Here is a 21,665-nt window from a genome sequence, read left to right on the forward strand (position 1 = left end):
CAGGCGCCGGGATTCCGGACTTCTTCTCTGGGAATATACCATCGCAAATTCGTTGCAATTTTCAAATGTCTATTGCATTACCACACAATAGCTTTTGGAAACTTAATTCCAAATTTGATGTAATTTTTCATTTGCTCATCTCAGCTTCAGCAGCACAGTAAAAATGGAGTATCCTTTTTCCTTTCTGCCTAAGGAAAATGAACTCACTGTATTCCTTTGTTGTAAAAAAAAAAAAAAAAAAAATACAAACTTGCGGTTTCCAGCGCCATCATGTGGATGAAAGGGTAAGTATTTTATTTTGTTATGCTTTATTGACCTTACATTCGTTAAATATTTCCGAAATTCACTAACATATATTCTTTATTACCCTTATCTTTAATCAAAATATATCATTAAAATTTTAATAAAATATATAAATTTTCATTAAAATATTGTGAAATCAATACTACTGAAGTCGTACTATACCACTGTTTACTAGAGTGATCTGTATTGGTCATTTTATTCAGGGAGAGGCTTTAAAAGTTTTAGTTTTTCATTTCTTTAAACTCCCTTTAAAAGTTTTAGTTTTTCATTTCTTTCCATATTTAAATATATCTTGTTAAAATTCTTGAGTTTTTCTCTATTATTTTGATGGGATGTTTGTATGCTACTTTTATGTTACTCATAAAACAAATTTATATTCCTATTTTGCAGTATTTGATATTGGCTTTTGGTTCATGTTATCTTCAAAGTAACCAAAACTATTTGAATAGCATTCTTGCCTGAGTTCCATTTTGGAAGTCTGATTTTCAAATTCCTGAAAATTCATTTCTTTAATTTCTCTCTATATCACCTATCTACTTTTAGTGTTAACTCAAAAATTGTAATGTGGACATTTACATTTTCTAGAAGCCAAAATTATAGTCACACAATTTTGGTAGGCATCTTGACACTATTTTCAAATTAGATGCATATAGATGGCATTTCTTCAGGTTGCTATTATTGATAAATCACAGTTGAAATAAATTCTGAAAGCATGTATCTTTGCTTTTATGCAGTAAATCAAAATCCTAATGTTGTCTACAGATATAGTGCTCCATAAGATGTTTGGGTTCTGGTAAAAATTAAAACATTGAAAAGAAATCACATCATTGACTAGGTGAAGTCTATGTTAATTCATCTCTTTTTAATCCTCCAGTTGATTTGCTGCATGATACCACTTGAACTTCACTTAATAAATATGACTCAAAGAAAATGTCGCCAATTTTTCCATTGGAAAAAATTTAACATTATGCTTGTGTGTACTCCCTAGAATTCCTTAAATGTTGCAAAATCTTCCTTACCTGAGCATCCAGGAGATCAATAACTCTTCTACTTGACACTTTAACATGTAAGGCATAAACCCCAACAATATCTTCTTAACTTTGGTATGTCATATGTCAGACCCGAAGAATTATTTTTGTGTCAATGTATAAAACAAATGTGGAAAAGTGGTAATATAAAGAGTAGCTTGAAAAGAAGTAAGAAATTGCTAGAAAACACAAAGCCCACTGAAATTAAAGTAGTAATGTAAAGAAATAGGATTATGTTACTGGATTTGTTTCTGATACAATCTTTAACAGTATATTTATCATTCCCTTTAGTTTTTGAAAGATTCTTACTATCTCTGCTATCATGACTTTCCTCTCAGCATTCAGATCATCCAAACACTAGAGAATTTAAACATTAATCAATTTTCAAGACTACTTACCTAATAGTTACTGATAATGATAATTTTAAAGTATTATGGTAAAAAAACAAGAAAATGATAATAAATGTGTTAAAAATACCATCAGTTAATGTTGATTCACCTTCTATTAAAGAACTATGATTGATGTGAAACTACAAAACTGTACTATAAATAAATATACCTTTGAAAAAAGTAAATATTAAGTATTTAACAGCCAAACTGACAGTGGGATATTAACAATGTATGCATAGTAATTTACAGAATATTTTCAGTATATATTTAAATATTTTAAAATGTGCTCAATGGAGGAAATACTGTCAACAGTGTCACGTGCTCCTTTAAGTTTGTAATTTCTTTCATGTAAATATGTAGCCATTTCAGGAGCAAACAAGACTCTTAACATTTGGCCAGTCTTCATTCCTTTACGTTACATGGAATCTTTGAATTATCACCTGCATTTGTCTTTCAATGTTCAACTGTTTTTTGTTCCTGGAGCTTACTTTCTCAACTAGAGAGTCTCAATTATAGATTCTCTAGTCTTAATTCCATAGATGACTCTATAGGGAGAGAAAATTCTTTAAATGTTTTTCCAAACCATTTTTTCAATCAACTAATATAGATTTCTTTATTGACTGATCTTTTCACTGGCTAGTTTCTCTAGAAATTTCAGTTATATTTAAGCCCCACTGCAGAAATAAAACTCCTTCTTTGGCAATGAACTTGGGTTAAGGAAACCAGATAGTGTTTTGGGGTATCTCTGCTTAATTTTACTGGGAAGCATTCAGGAAGATACTACACTACAAAAATTTAATTTTGCGTTGGAGTCTAGATGCCCTTCATTTCCTACAAAAATCCAGAATAAAATTTTAATAATCTACATTTCTCTCCTATCTGTAGAAAATTATATAGGTCTAACACACTGCTGAGAAATAACAGGTGAAGTTGAAGCAATCTTTTAAAGATTTAGAAACAATTTATGCACCAAATTTGACCAAAAAAATTTAATTGTGTATGTAAAATAATTTATCCTATGAAAGTACATTGTGTGCATATGGTACATTACTTTTAAGATGGTCTAATTTCCCTATAAAATATTGTGCTAAAATATTTATATTGTATATCCATTCCGGAAAAAAAAATTGACAGTAATGTTAAAGTACCTATGAGAGAATAAGTAAATTAAATTAAATATAGTTTTTACTCACAATCCCATTGCCAAATGAGCTCATTTAATATTGGAAAGGGACAATGAAAGTAAATTCAAGAACTTTTGTTTCTATGCTATGTATTCACATTAATATCCACATTGCCTCAAGCAACCTATTTATGTCTCTGAGCTGCAGTTTATTTATCATTAAATTGAGAGAAATGATGATCTCTTAGGTCATGTCCAGTTTTAAAAGCCTAACTCAAGTGAGTGGAAACTTGGTGAGGTGCAAGATTCTTACAGCATTAACCAGTGTCCAGGATAAAAAAGAAGCAAACAGGGTAATTAAAGAGTAATAAACTTCAATAAGCTTAGTTCTTATGATTCACTGATGGAGAGAAAGAAAGAAGTTTTTAAAATAAAGTACAAAATCCTTATTCTACTAACTTTACTTTATGAGAGTACAAAATAGAACTAGTGAGCGAGTAGGAGAGATAAAAATAAAATTTTCAGAAGATTTGTAATGACAGATATTGTGGTAGATAAAAAAGGAAAAGAGATAAAATATTTATTTCAATTCAAGCTTTTCCATACATGCCCTAAATCCATATCTGTCAGATATTCATAAGTTCCTTATTCATCTCTGGGGGAATATAACTACATTTAGAACAAGTACAACTTCTCATGCACAATATGCAGAACTCAATACAAAACTATCAGGCTTACCAAGCAAGAAGGTCATGAAAAAATGAACAATAAAAAAAGACATGCAGATGATCCAGTTACTACACTGATCCAACAAATCACAAACAAATTGTGATTAATGCATTGAAATAAATCATGATAAAGAATTTCACCAGAAAACTGTAGTATATTTTTAAAAGTAAAATTACAATTCTAAAGCTTAAAAATGTCATAATTGAAGTTTAGGTTCAATTGATGATTTTAATAGTAGATTGAACCAAGAAGAAGAGAAAATTTCTGAGGTAGAAGGTTGGTCAGATTAAAATATCCAGCATATAATAAAGAGACCAAAAATTATTTTTTAAAAAAAACAGAGAGGGGCATAGAATATATAAGAGATATGGTGAAAAGATTTCACACACATATTGCTTGAGTTACAGAAGAGGAGAGGAGAAAAACATGAGGCAGAAGCAATATTTGAAGGCAGAATGCTGAAATGTTTCCTATACTGATGAAAGACATCAAGCCACATATTCAAGAAGCTGTAAAAGCTGTAAGCAAGATAAAATTTTAAAAAACTAAAACTGAGCATATAATAAAGCTATCGGGAAAAAAACCCATAAAAGCAGCTGGAGGAAAGGAAAAAAGTCACAGTACCTAAAGAATAAAGTTGACAGCCATCTTCTCAAAAGAAGACTATGGAAGGTCATCTTGAAACTGCTGGGAAAAAAATAACTTCCAACCCAGAATCTGATACTCAGCAAAACTATTTTTCAAAAGTGATGATGAATTAAGCTTATTTCTGGTATATAAAAAGTTAGAGAATTCTCTACTACCACTAAAAGAAATACTAAAGAATTCTTCAGAAGAAAAATCATCCCAGAAAGAAACAAAAACAAAAGTAATGTACAAAACAATGATAATAATGTATTCTGTACCTACAATATATGTATAACTGAAAGGCATAACACTAAAAAAAAGTGGGACCAGGTAAATGGATTTATTATTCAAGGTTCTAGCATTGTCTGGAAGTGGTAAAAGTATTAATTTAATTTATAGTTTAACAAGTAAATGATACCTGTTATAAAATCCCAGAAATCAATAAGAAATTAGTAAAAATTTACAACTAAAAGATAATAGAAAAATAAGATGAAATAATTAAAATATACTAATCCAGATGAAGACAAAAAAGAAGGAGGAATAGAAGGGAATTTTTAAGCTTCGAAAAAAACTAAAGCAAACATAATTAAGAATAAATTATTTAAAACTTTACTTTTGACTTTATAAATGAGACAAGGATGCCGACTATTGCCATATCTACTTAACATAGTACTAAAGGTCCTACTCAATGCCATAAGACACACAAAAGATATAAAAGGTATAAGAACTGGAAAGGAAAAAATACAGCTGTCATTGTTTGATGACAGCCTGATTGTCTATATCAAAAACTACAAAGCACCTGTAGATAAATTATTAGAGCAAGTGATTTTAGCAAGTTAGCTGGATAACACGTCAATACAAAAATACAGCATATATTCATATGTACCATTATTAAACAGAAATTTTTTCAAATTAAAACCAATCTACACAATGACCACAAATGGCAAATACCTAAGAATAAATCTAATGAAATATGTATAGGATGTCTATGCAGAAAATTATAAAATATTAAGAAACATTACAGATTATTTAGAAATAGACCATGCTCATGAATTGAATGACTCGTTATTGTAAAGATGTCAACTTGCTTTATGTTTCTCAATAGTCTCAGTGCAATCCAAATCAAAACCTTACCAAGTTGTTTTTATGGAATTTATATACATAAGGTGGAAATGAAAAAGGCAAAATGGCATTGATGCAAAAATAAAAAAACAAGTCAAATAGATTAGAACAACAAAAAAAGGCCACACCTATATAATGGATAGTTGTTTTGTGAAAATATGTGGAACCCATTTTTAAGAAATGGTCTTGGTTCAGTTGACTGTCTTTGGGGAAAATTTAATCTTGATTCCTGTCACAACAAAGACAAAAAAATTCCAAATGGATTGTATATCTAATGTGAACAATAAAATGAAAGGTACCACAAGAAATTATCTTCATGACGTAGAATCAAAAGGAAAAGATTGATAAATTGAAGTTAACTAAAATTAAAAATTTCTATTCACCAAAAGAAAAAAGAATGAAAAGACAAGCCCAGAGTAGAAGAGTGCAAAATCAAGAAAGAGGTTATGTCCAGAATATAAGAAATTTTCAAAAAGCAATAGAAAAATAGGCAGAAAACTTGAATAGCTATTGCACAAAATAGTACGTAAAAATGGCCAATAATAATACAGAAAGATGCTCGATCTCATTTATAAATTAGGCAACATAAAATGGGAATACTAAACACACCCAACAAAATGGCAACTAAATAAATAACCGGACAATGTCAAGCTTTGGAGATGATGTAGAGCAATAGGAACTCTCATATGCTGCTATCATGAGTGTAAACAAGTAGAAGCACTTGGAGAAATTGTTTGGCATTATCTATTAAAGATGAAGATATGTGCATGTTCTATGTTCAACTAATCTCGATCCCAGTTAAATAAAAGAAAAAAGCGTGTACATGGTCACTGAAAAATTTACAAATATATTTATAGCAGCATTATTTGAAACAGACATAAAGAGAAGCAATGCAAATCCACAACAGTGGAATGAATAACTCATGTTATATTCAGAAAGTAAACTACCAGAGAAAAAAATAAATGAACTCCAACAACATATGGCAATATGGATGATTCCATAGAATGATGAATGATAATTATGAGGAACACACAAATACATGCACACACATAACACACTTTGTGTAATTCCATTTAGAAAAAGTTCAGGGAACAGGTCAAAATTAACCACAGTTATAAAGTTAAAACTGTGGTTACATTTGGGGGAGAAAAAAGGGAAAGTGATTTCGGAGGTGCATTTGAGTGGCTTCTGGAATGGAGGTAACGGAAGTTTTCACTTTCAAATGATTGATTGACCTATGTTATTCCATCTGTGTGCTTTTCCATGTATTAAGGGAGAATAACACGCAAATTCTCTCTAAAAAGTTGATTACAACTGAAATAAATAGGTGGAGATAGAAAGCACAAAATTTATAATAGTCATAAAAATAGGCATTGACAATGAAGATTAAAAACAAAACAATATACATTGCTTTGGTGACCTATAAATTCCAAACTATTCTAATTAAAATGGGTATGTAAGAAGTAAAGAAATTTGGTCAAAAAGTTAATTCTGAGAGGTTTTTTAAAAGTTAAGAACAAATTGATAGAAGAAAATGAAACTCCAGATTACTAGTTCAGATTAAATAAAGGATATTTATAAACTAACCTTTGTAAGAGAATCCCCAGTTGCTGGGTGCTGATCCTCTCTGTCTCTGGGGTCAGGTATACTGGGACTGAAGGCCATGAGGTCCGTCTTGGGTGGCCCCTCTCCAGAACACACCTTCTGCCGCCTTTGCTGCGAATACGACCAGCTCCCCACCGCGCTGGAGCACACCAGCCTGGGCTTCCCCGTCGCACACACGCTCTCTGTGGGCGGTGCCGAGCACCGCAGCGCCATGTACAGCAGCAGCGTGAGCACCAACAGGCTGGACACCGCGCAAATGGCGATGATCAGGTACACGTTGACATCAACCAGCGCTGTCTCTGCGCTCGAGGCTCCTGCCAAAGCCCGCAACGAGGCCTTTGGCGCCTGGCCGCTCTCCACTAGAGACAGCAGCACGGTGGCCGTGGCCGTCAGCGCCGGCTCGCCGTGATCCTTCACCAGCACCAGCAGACGTTGACGCGGCGCGTCCGCCTCGTCCAGGGCGCGAGTCGCGCTGATCTCGCCCGTGTACAGCCCCACGCGGAACGGGCTGCGCCCGCCACCCGCCGCCGGCTGCAGCTCGAAAGACAGCCACGCGTTGTAGCCAGAGTCCGCGTCCACCGCGCGCACCTTCGCCACCACGTGGCCCGCGCCCACCGACCGCGACACCAGCTCGCTCACCGCGCCGGCCCCGCCGCCCGCCCCAGGCGGCAGCAGCGCGGGCGCGTTGTCGTTCTCGTCCAGCACGAACACCTGCAGCGTCACGTTGCTGCCCAGAGGCGGCACGCCCGCGTCGCGCGCGCTCACCTGGAACTGCAGCAGCTCCAGCTCCTCGTGGTCCAGCGGCTGCAGCGCGTACACCTTGCCGCTCTCCGCGTGCACCGACACGTAGCTCGACAGCGCACGCTCGCCCACGCGCCGCTCCACCAGCGAGTAGGACACCCGCGCGTTCTCCTGCGTGTCCGAGTCCCGCGCAGTCACGGTGAAGATGTGGCTGCCCGGCGGGTTATTCTCCTTCACGAACACCGTGTACTCGGGCTGCGCGAACGAAGGCGCGTTGTCGTTCACATCGGCCACCTCCACGGACACGCTGGCCGTGGCCGACAGTGAAGGCGAGCCCCCGTCCCACGCTGTCACCACTACCTCATAGTTCGCCACGCACTCGCGGTCCAAAGCACTGTCCAGCACCAGCGAATAGTAATTTTTGAAAGTGGACACCAGCTTGAAGGGGACCTGAGGGGTGAGGGTGCAGGTCACCTGCCCGTTGGCACCGGAGTCACGGTCGGACACGCTTATCAGGGCGATGACAGTGCCCAGTGGAGCGTCTTCTCTGATTGGGAGTGACAGGGACTTGAATTCCATTGCTGGGACATTATCGTTGGTGTCTTCAACTTCCACCATAACTGTACAATGGCCAGAAAGTGGGGGCTGTCCCTTATCAATGCCCTCTACAAGAATTTCATAGGATTTGCTTTCTTCAAAATCGATATATCCCTTTACCATAATTTCTCCAGTAACTGGATCTATGTGGAACTTCGATTTTACATTAGGTAAAATATCAGCTGAGAATGAATAAATAATGTCCCCATTTGAGCCTTGATCTAAGTCTGAGGCGTTAAGTTTAATTACCAACATTCCATTAGGAACATTTTCTGGTAATTTCACCGCATAGAGTGTTCTGTCGAAAGATGGAGCGTTGTCATTGGCGTCCAGCACTTTGACGAGTAACTGAACGGTGCCAGTCAGCTCAGGTTTGCCGCCATCAGTGGCCGTGAGCACTAAAAATATCTCCGGAGCTTCTTCCCTGTCTAAAGGTTTCTTTAATACTAGCCCAAGACGTTTTACCTGCTCGTGATCAGATGTTTTTTCCAGCGAGAAATACTCATTGGGGCTCAGTCTGTAAGTCAGCAGAGCATTCTCCCCAGTATCTGCATCGGAGGCGCCCTCTAGTGGAAACCGAGAGTCAAGCGGCCTGGATTCCGCCATAAACAGATTCTTTTGTGTTCCAGGGAAAACAGGCGGGTTGTCGTTAATGTCCTTCACCTCCACCTCCACATGGAAAACCTGCAGCGGCCGGTCCACGATCACCTCCAGGTGGATGCTGCACTCCAAGCTCCGCCCGCACAGCTCCTCGCGGTCGATCCGAGAATTCACAAACAAAATGCCATTCTGCAGATTTACCTCCAGAAGGTCCCCGCGGCCTTTGGACGCCACCCGGAACAGGCGCGGCACCAGCTCCGCCAGCTCCAGCCCCAGGTCCTGGGCGATGCAGCCCACGAAGGTGCCGTGTTTGGCCTCCTCCGCGACCGAGTAACGGACCTGCCCGTTCCCAGCCTCCCAAGCTGCGAGGAACAGAAGTGAGAGCAGCAGGCGCCGGGATTCCTGCCCACTTCGCCAGGAAAACTCCATCTCAAGCCTGCAGTGCTTTGTTCTCATTAAGGGATCCTCTTCCAAAATCAAGCGATATCTTCTGATCGTTCAATCCAGGGCCTCTGCATCCTCCATTTTTCTGCATCTGGATGGTGGATGCTGCTTCTTTACAAAAGAACTAGAAGGGAGTTAGTTTTTCTCTCCTTCTCTACCAGATCAGTTTTATGGTAGAGAGCGACATCATGTGGTTCCACAACGTAAGTATCGATTCTGGAAATCCATTAAACTGCTGCGTCTTATTTATTCTTTCAGCCATTCTGCAAACTTGTACCACCGTTGGGGAATAGAACCACATTTTGTACCACTGATTGACTGAGTACGATCCTTAGTTCCACTACAGGGGCAGCTTTTACTTCAGTGGAAATCCTTTTTATATACAGGTGTTAAGTATTTACAGAGACCCAACTGTAGTTAACACACACTTTGTAAATATACAGTTGTAAAGTGTTGGTTAGGAAAATTCATGACAGATTTTTTGTGTGTTCCCAAGAATGTGGGAAGGTTGTTATCAATGATAACACACTCTTCATCTTTGGATTACATATTCCTGCTGTTGAAGACCTCAGAGAACCTATCCCTAGAGAACCTCTGATTCCAAGAACAAGCCATTGAAAGGGCATTTTGCAAATGTTCAAAAAAGGAAGCAAAGACCATCAGCATTTAATTGAAAGTCTTCCTTGAATCATCTAAGGGCTGAAGGTTCGAGGAAGATTTAACAAGGAAGTAGGATGTTACAGGATACTATTTATTCCATTAGTATAATACAGCATAGTGTTCCACTTGTGTGGAAAAGCATTTCAAATAATTTTATTCACTGGAACCCATTCACCTTCCACGAGCAAGATTAGTATTCTCATTTTGTCTCTTCTGGTTTAGAAATACTTGCCTGTTTTCCAGTCCCTAAAATGTCTCAGCTTTGGTTTCCAGTGGCAAGGAAACTTGAATGGGAGTCCAACTATTTGTTAGAGGAAGTGATCAAATACCAAATAGAGGAATGACTGAAAAATAATCTCACTTCAATTTTATTTGGCACCAGGATTTTGAGGTTTGTACTTACAACATGACACACATTTATACATAGGTTGGTATGTAGAGGAAGGTCACCAGTAATGACAGTAACTCACTGAGGTTTTTGGACATTAACATCCTTAACACTTTATGTTAAAGAGTTTAATGATTAATAAGTTCTGCTAGTAGAATATTTTTTAATTAGATATACAGTATTATTCTCAACAAATTGTTCAGATGGAAAATAATAATTCTTAACAAGATTAGGGGGCCACTCTGTGGCCAAGTGGTTAAGTTCATGCGCTCCGCTTTGGCAGCCCAGGGTTTGCCAGTTCAGATCCCGGGTGTGGACCTGGCACTACTCATCAGGCCATGCTGAGGCGGCGTCCCACATACCAGAACCAGAAGGACTTACAACTAGAATATACAACTATGTCCGGGGGCCTTTGGGAAGAAGAAAAAGAAAAGAAAGTAAAAAGATTGGCAACAGATGTTAGCTCAGGTGCCAATCTTAAAAAAACAACAAGATTAATAATGTCCTTTCAAAAAGAATATTTTCTAAATGATATACTAAAGGGAGTGTTAAAATTTCACTTCCTAATGATTTTTTAAAAAGATTTTATTTTTTCCTTTTCTCCCCAAAGCCCACTGGTACATAGTTGTGTATTCCTGGTTGTGAGTCCTTCCAGTTGTGGCATGTGGGATGCCACCTCAGTGTGGCCTAATGAGTGGTGCCATGTCTGTCCAGGATTGAACCAGCGAAACCCTGGGCTGTCAAAGCAGAGTGCACAAACTTAACCACGCGGCCACGGGCTGGCCACCCCATCAATTTTTTTAATGCTTACTAATATAAGTAGTGAGAAACTGAAGATGAACAAAGATGCAATTCTAGAAGCAAAAAAATTCTTATTCTGTTTTGTTTTTACCCAACTGGGAAACTAGTCACAATACACAGTATCACCAAATGGGAGCATAAGGACTGAAATGAATCAGTTAAAATAGAAAGGAAGAACTGAGACTCCAGATAAATGAATAAGTGAGTAGAAAAGGCTCCATAAGATATAATAGGTTTAGTAAACCAATATTTGAAACTGAAGATATAAAATCATAATGAAAAGGGAATGGTGAGCACTTAGGAGGAACTCATAAAATGGGCCAGTAACGTTTGAACTAATGTCTAACAGGAATTCCAAAAGAAAAGTCGCAAAAGCTATTGAAGCATTTGCAGGGAGTAGTACACCATGGTTGGAGTTAAATATTCTAAATAATGCAACTCATCCAGGAAAACATATCTAGTTTCTATACAGACGTTTAGCAGTGAAATAATCCCACTACTGCACCTACTAACAAAAAACAAAGCCACAGTGTGGTTCTCACTACGTATTGCTGATTTGGTTCAAAAACATTCACAAGAAATTCAAACATTTTAACCACAAAACCAGTACCTGGAAAACTCTAATTACCAAAACCATAATGAACGGTTACAATGTTTCCAAAGGAGTAGAAACATTGAGGAATAAAACATACATTTTTGAAAGGATAAAAAAAATTACTCACTTTTGAAGAAAAATCAACATCCACATCCAGCTGTTCTTCTATATGCCCGTTAACCGGACCCGGTGGAAGGCTTGGGCTAAAGGCCATGAGGTCCGCCTTCGGTGGCCCCTCCCCAGAGCACACCTTCTGCCTCCTCTGCTTCGAGTAGGACCAGCTCTCCACCGCGCTGGAGCACACCAGCCTGGGCTTCCCCGGCCCGAACACGCCCTCGGTGGGCGGCGCCGAGCACCGCAGCGCCACGTACAGCAGCAGCGTGAGCACCAACAGGCTGGACACCGCGCAGATGGCGACGATCAGATACACGTTGACATCCACCAGCGCCGTCTCTGCGCTCGCGGAGCCCACCGACGCCCGCGACGAAGCCTTTGGCGCCTGGCCACTCTCCACCAGAGACAGCAGCACGGTGGCCGTGGCCGTCAGCGCCGGCTCGCCGTGATCCTTCACCAGCACCAACAGGCGCTGGCGCGGCGCGTCCGCCTCGTCCAGGGCGCGAGTCGTGCTGATCTCGCCCGTGTACAGCCCCACGCGGAACGGGCTGCGCCCGCCACCCGCCGCCGGCTGCAGCTCGAAAGACAGCCACGCGTTGTAGCCAGAGTCCGCGTCCACCGCGCGCACCTTCGCCACCACGTGGCCCGCGCCCACCGACCGCGACACCAGCTCGCTCACCGCGCCGGCCCCGCCGCCCGCCCCAGGCGGCAGCAGCGCGGGCGCGTTGTCGTTCTCGTCCAGCACGAACACCTGCAGCGTCACGTTGCTGCCCAGAGGAGGCACGCCCGCGTCGCGCGCGCTCACCTGGAACTGCAGCAGCTCCAGCTCCTCGTGGTCCAGCGGCTGCAGCGCGTACACCTTGCCGCTCTCCGCGTGCACCGACACGTAGCTCGACAGCGCACGCTCGCCCACGCGCCGCTCCACCAGCGAGTAGGACACCCGCGCGTTCTCCTGCGCGTCCGCGTCCCACGCAGACACCGTGAAGATGTGGCTGCCCGGCGGGTTATTCTCCTTCACGAACACCGTGTACTCGGGCTGCGCGAACGCCGGTGCGTTATCGTTCACGTCGGCCACCTCCACGGACACCCTGGCTGTGGCCGACAGTGAAGGCGAGCCCCCGTCTCGCGCTGTCACCACCACCTCATAGTTCGTCATGCTCTCGTGGTCCAAGGCGCTGTCCAGCACCAGCGAATAGTAATTCTTGAAAGTGGACACCAGCTTGAAGGGGGCATGAGGAGTCAGGGTACAAATGACCTGCCCGTTTGCACCAGAGTCTCGGTCGGACACGCTGATCAGGGCAATGACTGTGCCAAGTGGAGCGTCTTCAAGTACGGGTAACGATAGTGATTTGATAACCAACTCAGGAATATTATCATTGGCGTCCAAAATTTCTACTAGAACCGTGCAGTGATCTGCCATCGGGGGAATTCCTTTATCTCTCGCTTCTACTTGGATTTCATATAACTTAGTTTCCTCAAAATCTATGTTACCCTTTACACTGATGTATCCATTAACTGGGTCTAAGTGGAATTTCGACAGAATATCTGCCGACATGTCTGTATTGAAAGAATATACGATGTCCTTATTTATTCCTTCATCCAAATCAGAGGCGTTAACAATCACTGCTAGGGTGCCGTTTGGTGCATTTTCGAGTAACTTGACTTTATAGACCGTCCTCTCAAACTCTGGGGCGTTGTCGTTTACATCCAGAATGGTGATCTTCACTTGAGTAGTACCAGTGAGCTCTGGTTTCCCACCATCAACTGCCGTTATTATTAACTGATGCTCAGGAGTGTCCTCTCGATTTAAAGGTTTTTTCAACACGAGCCCAAGGGATTTAATTTCCTCATCATTTCTTTTAACATCCAAGGTAAAATAGTCATTGGAGTTAAGAGTATAGGTCAACAGTGAATTTACTCCGATATCTGCATCTGTTGCGCCCTCTAGCGGAATCCGAGAACCAGGCGGCCGGGATTCGTAAATAAACAAATTTTTTACTGACATTGGGAAAACCGGCTGGTTGTCGTTAATGTCCCTCACCTCCACCTCCACATGGAAAACCTGCAGCGGCCGGTCCACGATCACCTCCAGGTGGATGCTGCACTCCAGGCTCCGCCCGCACAGCTCCTCGCGATCGATCCGAGAATTCACAAACAAAATGCCATTCTGCAGATTTACCTCCAGAAGATCCCCGCGGCCTTTGGACGCCACCCGGAACAGGCGCGGCACCAGCTCCGCCAGCTCTAGCCCCAGGTCCTGGGCGATGCGGCCCACGAAGGTGCCGTGTTTGGCCTCCTCGGGGACCGAGTAGTGGACCTGGCCGCTACTGGCCTCCCATACCGCGAGGAGCAGAAGCGAAAGCAGTAGTCGGCGAACTCCCGGACCTTCTCTCCAGGAAAACACCATTGCAAGCCTTTTCCAAATATTGGGTCCCTCTTGCATGGATCCAAAATTAAAAAAATAATTTGAGCTCCTTGTTCTTCATTTCTTAAATAACCATACCATGGCTGTATTTCATAGATGGTGAGGAAATGGAGTGTCTGAGTACGTAACGCACGCTGTATTTCTTTTGTCGTGAAAGACCTTGTGGTGGACAGCGACATCATGTGGCTAAATGTGTAAGTATTAAATGTGATTATCTTCTTTTCCTTTTACTTCGTTTGTACTTTCCCCAAATTTCTATTTTCAATGTAATTTCCTTCAAGGACTCCTCAAAATCTTTATATTTTACCAAAATATATCCTTAGAATTTTTATACTAACTTATCACTTTCAATTATGCCAATCCATGACACAGTAAAATATAGTAAAACAGTGATTACTGTTTTAACAGTAGTGGACATCTATTAGAAATATTTCCCATGTGACAAGCACTGTTCTATTTGTTTTAATGGGCTTATCCCATTAAATTTTCACAACAACCTTCTGAGGTAGGTATTAAGATGATTTCCTTTTTACGGACAAAGAAGTGGAAACACATATAGGTTAAGTAACTTAAAAGAATATTAACCGGTCGTGTTGGGTGGGATCTCAATCTGATCCAAGACTCGTAAATTTAACCACTTGGCCTCAGAGTCCACATTTCATACAAAAATCATACCCTTGATATTTGTGACCATCAAAACATCAAGAGATTGAAAATATGTGTGTGTATATATTCATATATATACAATTTACTTCTATATTATTATGGAAAACGTTCATTTACAAAATATGTTCACTTATGCTTATTAATTTATAGAATGTATATAAACCAATCTTGTATCTTTTATCCGATGACTATATCCTTGTTATCTGTCTGAAGTTTATCTACGTAAAGATGCCAGAAGTCAGTCTTTTACAGTGCAGTTCTTTTGTAAATTTGTTTTTTGCTACATGAAAATATTGTGTGATTTGGGTAGTTAGTACATTAACATCACACCAAATAAGAGTATATTCGTTTAAGAAATTTGCACATCATTTATGTCTTTCAATTTACCTGGATATGCTAAAATGTTCACAATATAAAATAATTGTGTTTTTAATGATCTCCACCATGGATGAATTTCTGGATTCCGGTTTCTTAAAAAGCTATTACTTGAAAGAATTCATGACTTAAACAATGAGTAAAGAGAGAAAAATAACTTTGGAACGTGATTCACTACTCGACGTATGTAAGATGAGGCAATGAAATATCCTAAAGATCTCTGTGAAGTCAATGAGAGGCATGAGTGCTCTGAGAATTTAGAAGTTGAGCAGAGAAAACTCATGGGGAGAAGTTGAATTTAGAGCGGGAAGAGAACGTCCAATATTTTGCTTATAGTCAGACCCTTTTTAAGTGAAATCAAACATGATTTAAGTATTAGGAGAAAAGATTTAATATCAGTTTTTTTCCCATGTACTCATTGAATGCAAGCCAGGATTGTAACTTACTCATATTTTATCATTCATATTTAGAATAAAATAAATTGTCAATTAATGTTTTAATGAATAAGTGAATATTTTAAATTAACAATCAAGTAATATGAGGTGTTACATTAATGATATTTGTTAATGTCAAACTTACATAATTTCTAATTGATTCTATTGTACCAGTTCATGATGAAGCAAGTAAACATTTAAGATTGTTTTGGAAAAGCATGGATTTAGGGAATAATTAAATATATCAATATGCCAGTTAGTGCTTTGATGAATCTTGAAAAGCAGTAGCTAATTTTAAAGTGAGAGACAAAATTAAAATTTTAAAACATCATGGACTTCATATTAATGAGATGCCTTTGACAACTTATGTAATTCTATATACTTCATGACATTTAAAAGTATACTAACTGCAAAATGAAATGCCACAGGGAATTTATAACAGAGTAGACTCCATAATGATTATTACAAGATAAAGGTAATACTAAAGGAAATATGAGTTTAGAAGATTGAGCCAATGTGTGGATAAGGCATCAATGAATAATATCTACTCTCTCTTAGACATCTCCTTAGGCAACTTAATTAAGATAAATGTAAATAAGGAATAAGAAACCAATAAGAACTTATACAGCAATAGATTGTGACTCCTGGAGATATGGGCACACCTGGATATCGTTTTAAAAGCTTATAATTTACCTATAGTAGAAACGTAGTGGCTAGACTTCCAGTAGGACAGATTCCACCTGACCATTCATACTTTGTGCACACAAGTCTCAAGAAGGTGGTGATAGCTATGATACTCCAGTCGAAATGACTCCTCCCAAGAAAGAGCTTCTTTCTCATTTGTTCAAGCCATTTGTTTTTCTCTATACAGCCTCAGATGAACTTTTTTGACTCCCAGGAAATATATAATCTCTGCATTTTGAGGCTTATCAATCCTGAGGAGCTAATAAGCTTCCTTCAGGAAGAGACTATCCTTAAATGGAGTTGAAGATTTCTCCACTAAATTCCTCAATTCCTTTAAAAGAAGATCCCAGATGGAAATTGATATTCTGCCTATCTGTGCAGTGGCTAAAGCTAAGATCACTTAGTGGAAGTTATTTCTAGGATTCATCAACATCCACGTACATTTGGGAAAGAAAACAGAAAGTAACTAAGAACCAAATAGTAGAAGACAGTTTTAGACAATTCATCCCAAACATCTTCCTTTGGTTAAAAAATTTTTTCTTTAATTTCCTTTCCAAGTGTAACATTTACTTGTCAAATTTAGTGTTTTAATTACCCAACACAGGAGTTTCCAATGAAAATGTGGTCATCCAACACCAGTCCCCACCTTTTGGAAAAACCCCATCTTCATTAGGAATATGGATGTGGCCAGATGAAATTGAGTGAGCCCACAGTCATGGAAAATGTTATCCCAGGCAGAGAGTGTGGTGTCAGAGCAAGGTGGTCAGTCTCTGCACAGTGGGAGGCCTGCATACATTAGCCCAGAGATACTGATACTGGAAGCATGACTGAGCAACCCGCTAACATAAAGACCGGGTTAAAGTACTCTCCACTTGTATGCAGAAAAAGTCGTACCACCTGGCCACCCACAATGTGATTTTTTAAATGTTAAGATTTTTTAAATAAACAAAATTGAGACTGGGCTCTTTTCTCAGTGAACTCTCTATTGTGCCTTAAAACCAAGGATTTTGAAAGAGTGAAATCTTTATCCAAATAACAGGTTATTTTACTACTGAAAGACAAATCTAGGATTAGCAACGATTCCTAACTGATGTCATGTGTTGTAATGGCCTATGATAGATACTTTTGGAAGTTCTGGCATTAAAAGATGCATTCAGGCTGCTTTCAGATATAAGGAAAAGGAAAACTAACTTATTAACTGTTGCATAAACAGATAAACACAAATGAATTCTTGCTCAAAATAAAATAGCTTGGGGGGGCCAGCCCGGTGGTGTAGCGGTTAAGTTCGCCCACTCAGCTTCAGTGGCCAGGGGTTTGTGGGTTAAGACCCCGAGTACAGACTACACACCGCTCATCAAGCCATGCTGCGGCAGCGCCCCACATACAAACATAGAGGATGACTGGCACAGATGTTCGCTCAGGGACAATCTTCCTCAAGCAAAAAGAGGGAGATTGGCAACAGATATTAGCTCAGGGCCAATCTTCCTCACAAGAAAGAAAAAAAACTTTAGGAAATGTCCAGATATACAACATAGTCTTAGTCCAACATATTCTGACAGAATGGATGGATGGTGTACATTGGAAATATGTATTACATAATCATACTCTTTAATTTTCTTCCAACTGTGATTTTTAAACATTTAACTAAAAATATTTACAGCTAATGTTAAGTTTTCAGATTTTGCTTAAGTGTTTTTCAGCCCTTCAAGGTCCTATTATTCATGGAGAGATTTAATTATGGAAAAGCCAAAATGTAAAAATAAGAAAACCATCTGAGTAAATTCTTCTCAATGCAAGAAACTGATCTCTAATTCATACAATATACTGAACAACAGGATAACGACATAAAATAAAGGCAGAGCTAAGAATCAAAATAATTGATAGAATCATAAAGAATAAAGGAAATAGAACAATTATAGAATTGACAGGAAAACATTAAAACACTCACCTTTCCTAACTGTTCTGATTCTGAGAAGTGTTGTCTTTCTTCTACGGAGCCTGGACCTTGAGGTAGGCTGGGACTGAAGGCCATGAGGTCTGTCTTGGGTGGCCCCTCCCCAGAACACACCCTTTGATGACGCTGCTGCGAGTACGACCAGCTCCCCACCGCGCTGGAGCACACCAGCCTGGGCTTCCCCGTCGCACACACGCTCTCTGTGGGCGGTGCCGAGCACCTCAGCGCCGTGTACAGCAGCAGCGTCAGCACCAACAGGCTGGACACCGCGCAGATGGAGATGATCAGGTACACGTTGACATCCACCAGAGCTGTCTCTGCGCTCGAGGCTCCTGCCAAAGCCCGCAACGAGGCCTTTGGCGCCTGGCCGCTCTCCACCAGAGACAGCAGCACGGTGGCCGTGGCCGTCAGCGCAGGCTCGCCGTGGTCCTTCACCAGCACCAGCAGACGTTGACGCGGCGCGTCCGCCTGGTCCAGGGCGCGAGTCGTGCTGATCTCGCCCGTGTACAGCCCCACGCGGAACGGGCTGCGCCCGCCACCCGCCGCCGGCTGCAGCTCGAAAGACAGCCACGCGTTGTAGCCAGAGTCCGCGTCCACCGCGCGCACCTTCGCCACCACGTGGCCCGCGCCCACCGACCGCGACACCAGCTCGCTCACCGCGCCGGCCCCGCCGCCCGCCCCAGGCGGCAGCAGCGCGGGCGCGTTGTCGTTCTCGTCCAGCACGAACACCTGCAGCGTCACGTTGCTGCCCAGAGGCGGCACGCCCGCGTCGCGCGCGCTCACCTGGAACTGCAGCAGCTCCAGCTCCTCGTGGTCCAGCGGCTGCAGCGCGTACACCTTGCCGCTCTCCGCGTGCACCGACACGTAGCTCGACAGCGCACGCTCGCCCACGCGCCGCTCCACCAGCGAGTAGGACACCCGCGCGTTCTCCTGCGCGTCCGCGTCCCACGCAGTCACCGTGAAGATGTGGCTGCCCGGCGGGTTATTCTCCTTCACGAACACCGTGTACTCGCGCTGCGCGAAAGTTGGTGCGTTGTCGTTCACGTCGGCCACCTCCGCGGACACCCTGGCTGTGGCCGACAGTGAAGGCGAGCCCTTGTCTCGCGCTGTCACCACCACCTCATAGTTCGCCACGCTCTCGCGGTCCAAGGCGCTATCCAGCACCAGAGAATAGTAATTCTTGAAAGTGGACACCAGCTTGAAGGGGGCATGGGGAGTCAGGGTGCACGTAACCCGTCCGTTGGCACCAGAGTCGCGGTCAGACACCGTGATGAGGGCGATGGCGGTGCCCAGCGGAGCGTCCTCTCGGATGGGAAGTGAAAGAGACGTTATTGAGACTTCTGGTGTATTATCATTGACATCCACAAGTTTTACCGAAATTTTACAGTGCCCAGACATTGATGGAGTTCCATTGTCATAAGCAACGACTTGAATCTCGTAGGATTTCATTTCTTCAAAATCTAATTGTCCCTTAGTTCTGATTTCCCCTGAGGTAGGATCTATTCTGAACTTCGTCGTTATAGTGGAGGGCACGTCACTACTAAATGAATACACAATCTCGCTGTTTGATCCTTCATCTGCATCAGAAGAATTTAGTTTAACCACTAACGTTCCGTTTGCGGTGTTCTCTAACAATTGTACTTTGTAAACTGATTGGTCAAAAGTAGGTTCGTTGTCATTCACATCTAATACCTTAATTAGCAATTGAACGGTGCCCGTGAGTTCAGGTTTGCCCCCATCAGTAGCCACCAGTAACAAATTAAACTCGGCAGTTTCCTCTCTGTCCAGAGACTTTCTCAGTACAAGAGACAAAGACTGGCTTGGTTCATCGTTTGTCTGTATATCTAGAAAGAAAAACTCGCTGGAGCTGAGCTTGTAGGAGAGAAGACCGTTTACTCCGATATCTGCATCAGATGCTCCCTCTAGAGGAAACCGCGAGTCAAGCAGCCTCGATTCGGGAAACAGGATAGTCTTTACTGCCGTTGGAAATATCGGCGGATTGTCGTTTATGTCCTTCACCTCCACTTCCACATGGAAAACCTGCAGCGGCCGGTCCACGATCACCTCCAGGTGGATGCTGCACTCCAAGCTCCGCCCGCACAGCTCCTCGCGGTCGATCCGAGAATTCACAAACAAAATGCCATTCTGCAGATTTACCTCCAGAAGGTCCCCGCGGCCTTTGGACGCCACCCGGAACAGGCGCGGCACCAGCTCCGCCAGCTCCAGCCCCAGGTCCTGGGCGATGCGGCCCACGAAGGTGCCGTGTTTGGCCTCCTCGGGGACCGAGTAGTGGACCTGCCCGCTCCCCACCTCCCAAGCTGCGAGGAGCAGAAGCGAGAGCAGCAGGCGCCTGACCTCCCGGCCCCTTCTCATAGAAGACACCATTACCAATTCTCAGGGAGTTGAGCAAATTAGAAAATCATGGTTTGCAAAATTTTAAATATTGTCCTCTAGTCCCTGCTCAAGTCCTGCTGCTTCTCTTATTGTTCTGCTTCTACGGAGTGACAGTGGGGATCTGGGTATTTTTCTTCCTCGAGAATACTCTGTGGTAGACAGCGACATCAAGTGGTCAAAATGTAAGCTCTACTGTTTATCCTGTAGATTTAAAACTAGCGCAATTGTCTGGTCTAAATTTACTGATAACTTTCATCTTGGAAAAACACCTATGTTAAACTCTGAAATATATCATTTCCCCTTTTTATTGTATTAAAAAACATAAAATTTACCACCTCAATCATTTATAAGTTTACAGTTTAGTAGTGTTAAGTATACTCACATTGTTGTGAAACAGATCTCCAGAACTTTTCATCCTGCAAATCTGAAACTCTGTACTCATTAGGCAATTCCCCTTTTCCACCATCACACTATACCCCCTAACCACCATGCCACTTTCCGTTTCTATGAATTTGACTATGTTAGATAACTCATGTAAGTGGAATCATACAGTATTTGTCTGTGATTGGTTTATTTCACTTAGCATAATGTCCTCAAAGTTCAACCATGTTGTAGCATGTGACTGGATTTCCTTCCTTTTTAAGGTTGAAAAATATTCGATGTATATACCACATGTTGTTTATCTATTCACCCATCTGTCCACGGACATTTGGGTTGCTTCCACCTCTTGGCTATTGTGAATCGTGCTGCTATGAACACGGGTGTGGAAATATCTCTTTGAGACCTTGCTTTCAATTCTTTTGGATATATTACCTTTTTTTTTTTACCATTTCTTCAAACAAAGCACACAGGAATCAAAGGGTATTT

General features: G+C 41.5%; 1 protein-coding gene across 4 annotated transcripts in view; it reads right to left on the reverse strand.

Annotated features, from left to right (window-relative positions):
• LOC100629863 (protocadherin alpha-C2) overlaps positions 1–20,789 on the reverse strand; it is a 175,810-nt gene extending 155,021 nt beyond the window's left edge. Inside the window, exon 1 of one of the 4 annotated variants that reach the window (XM_070234089.1) lies at positions 18,399–20,789. In XM_070234089.1, coding sequence (XP_070090190.1) covers positions 18,399–20,789 — 2,391 coding nt within the window. Of the gene's footprint in view, positions 1–6,908; positions 9,461–11,879; positions 14,472–18,398 lie in introns of those variants that run through there. The other 3 variants (XM_023617547.2, XM_070234093.1, XM_023617540.2) reach the window with 3 other exon arrangements.
• Between the last annotated feature and the right edge of the window lie 876 nt (positions 20,790–21,665).

Source organism: Equus caballus, chromosome 14 (genome assembly GCF_041296265.1).
Source record: "Equus caballus isolate H_3958 breed thoroughbred chromosome 14, TB-T2T, whole genome shotgun sequence".
Lineage (NCBI taxonomy): Eukaryota > Metazoa > Chordata > Mammalia > Perissodactyla > Equidae > Equus > Equus caballus.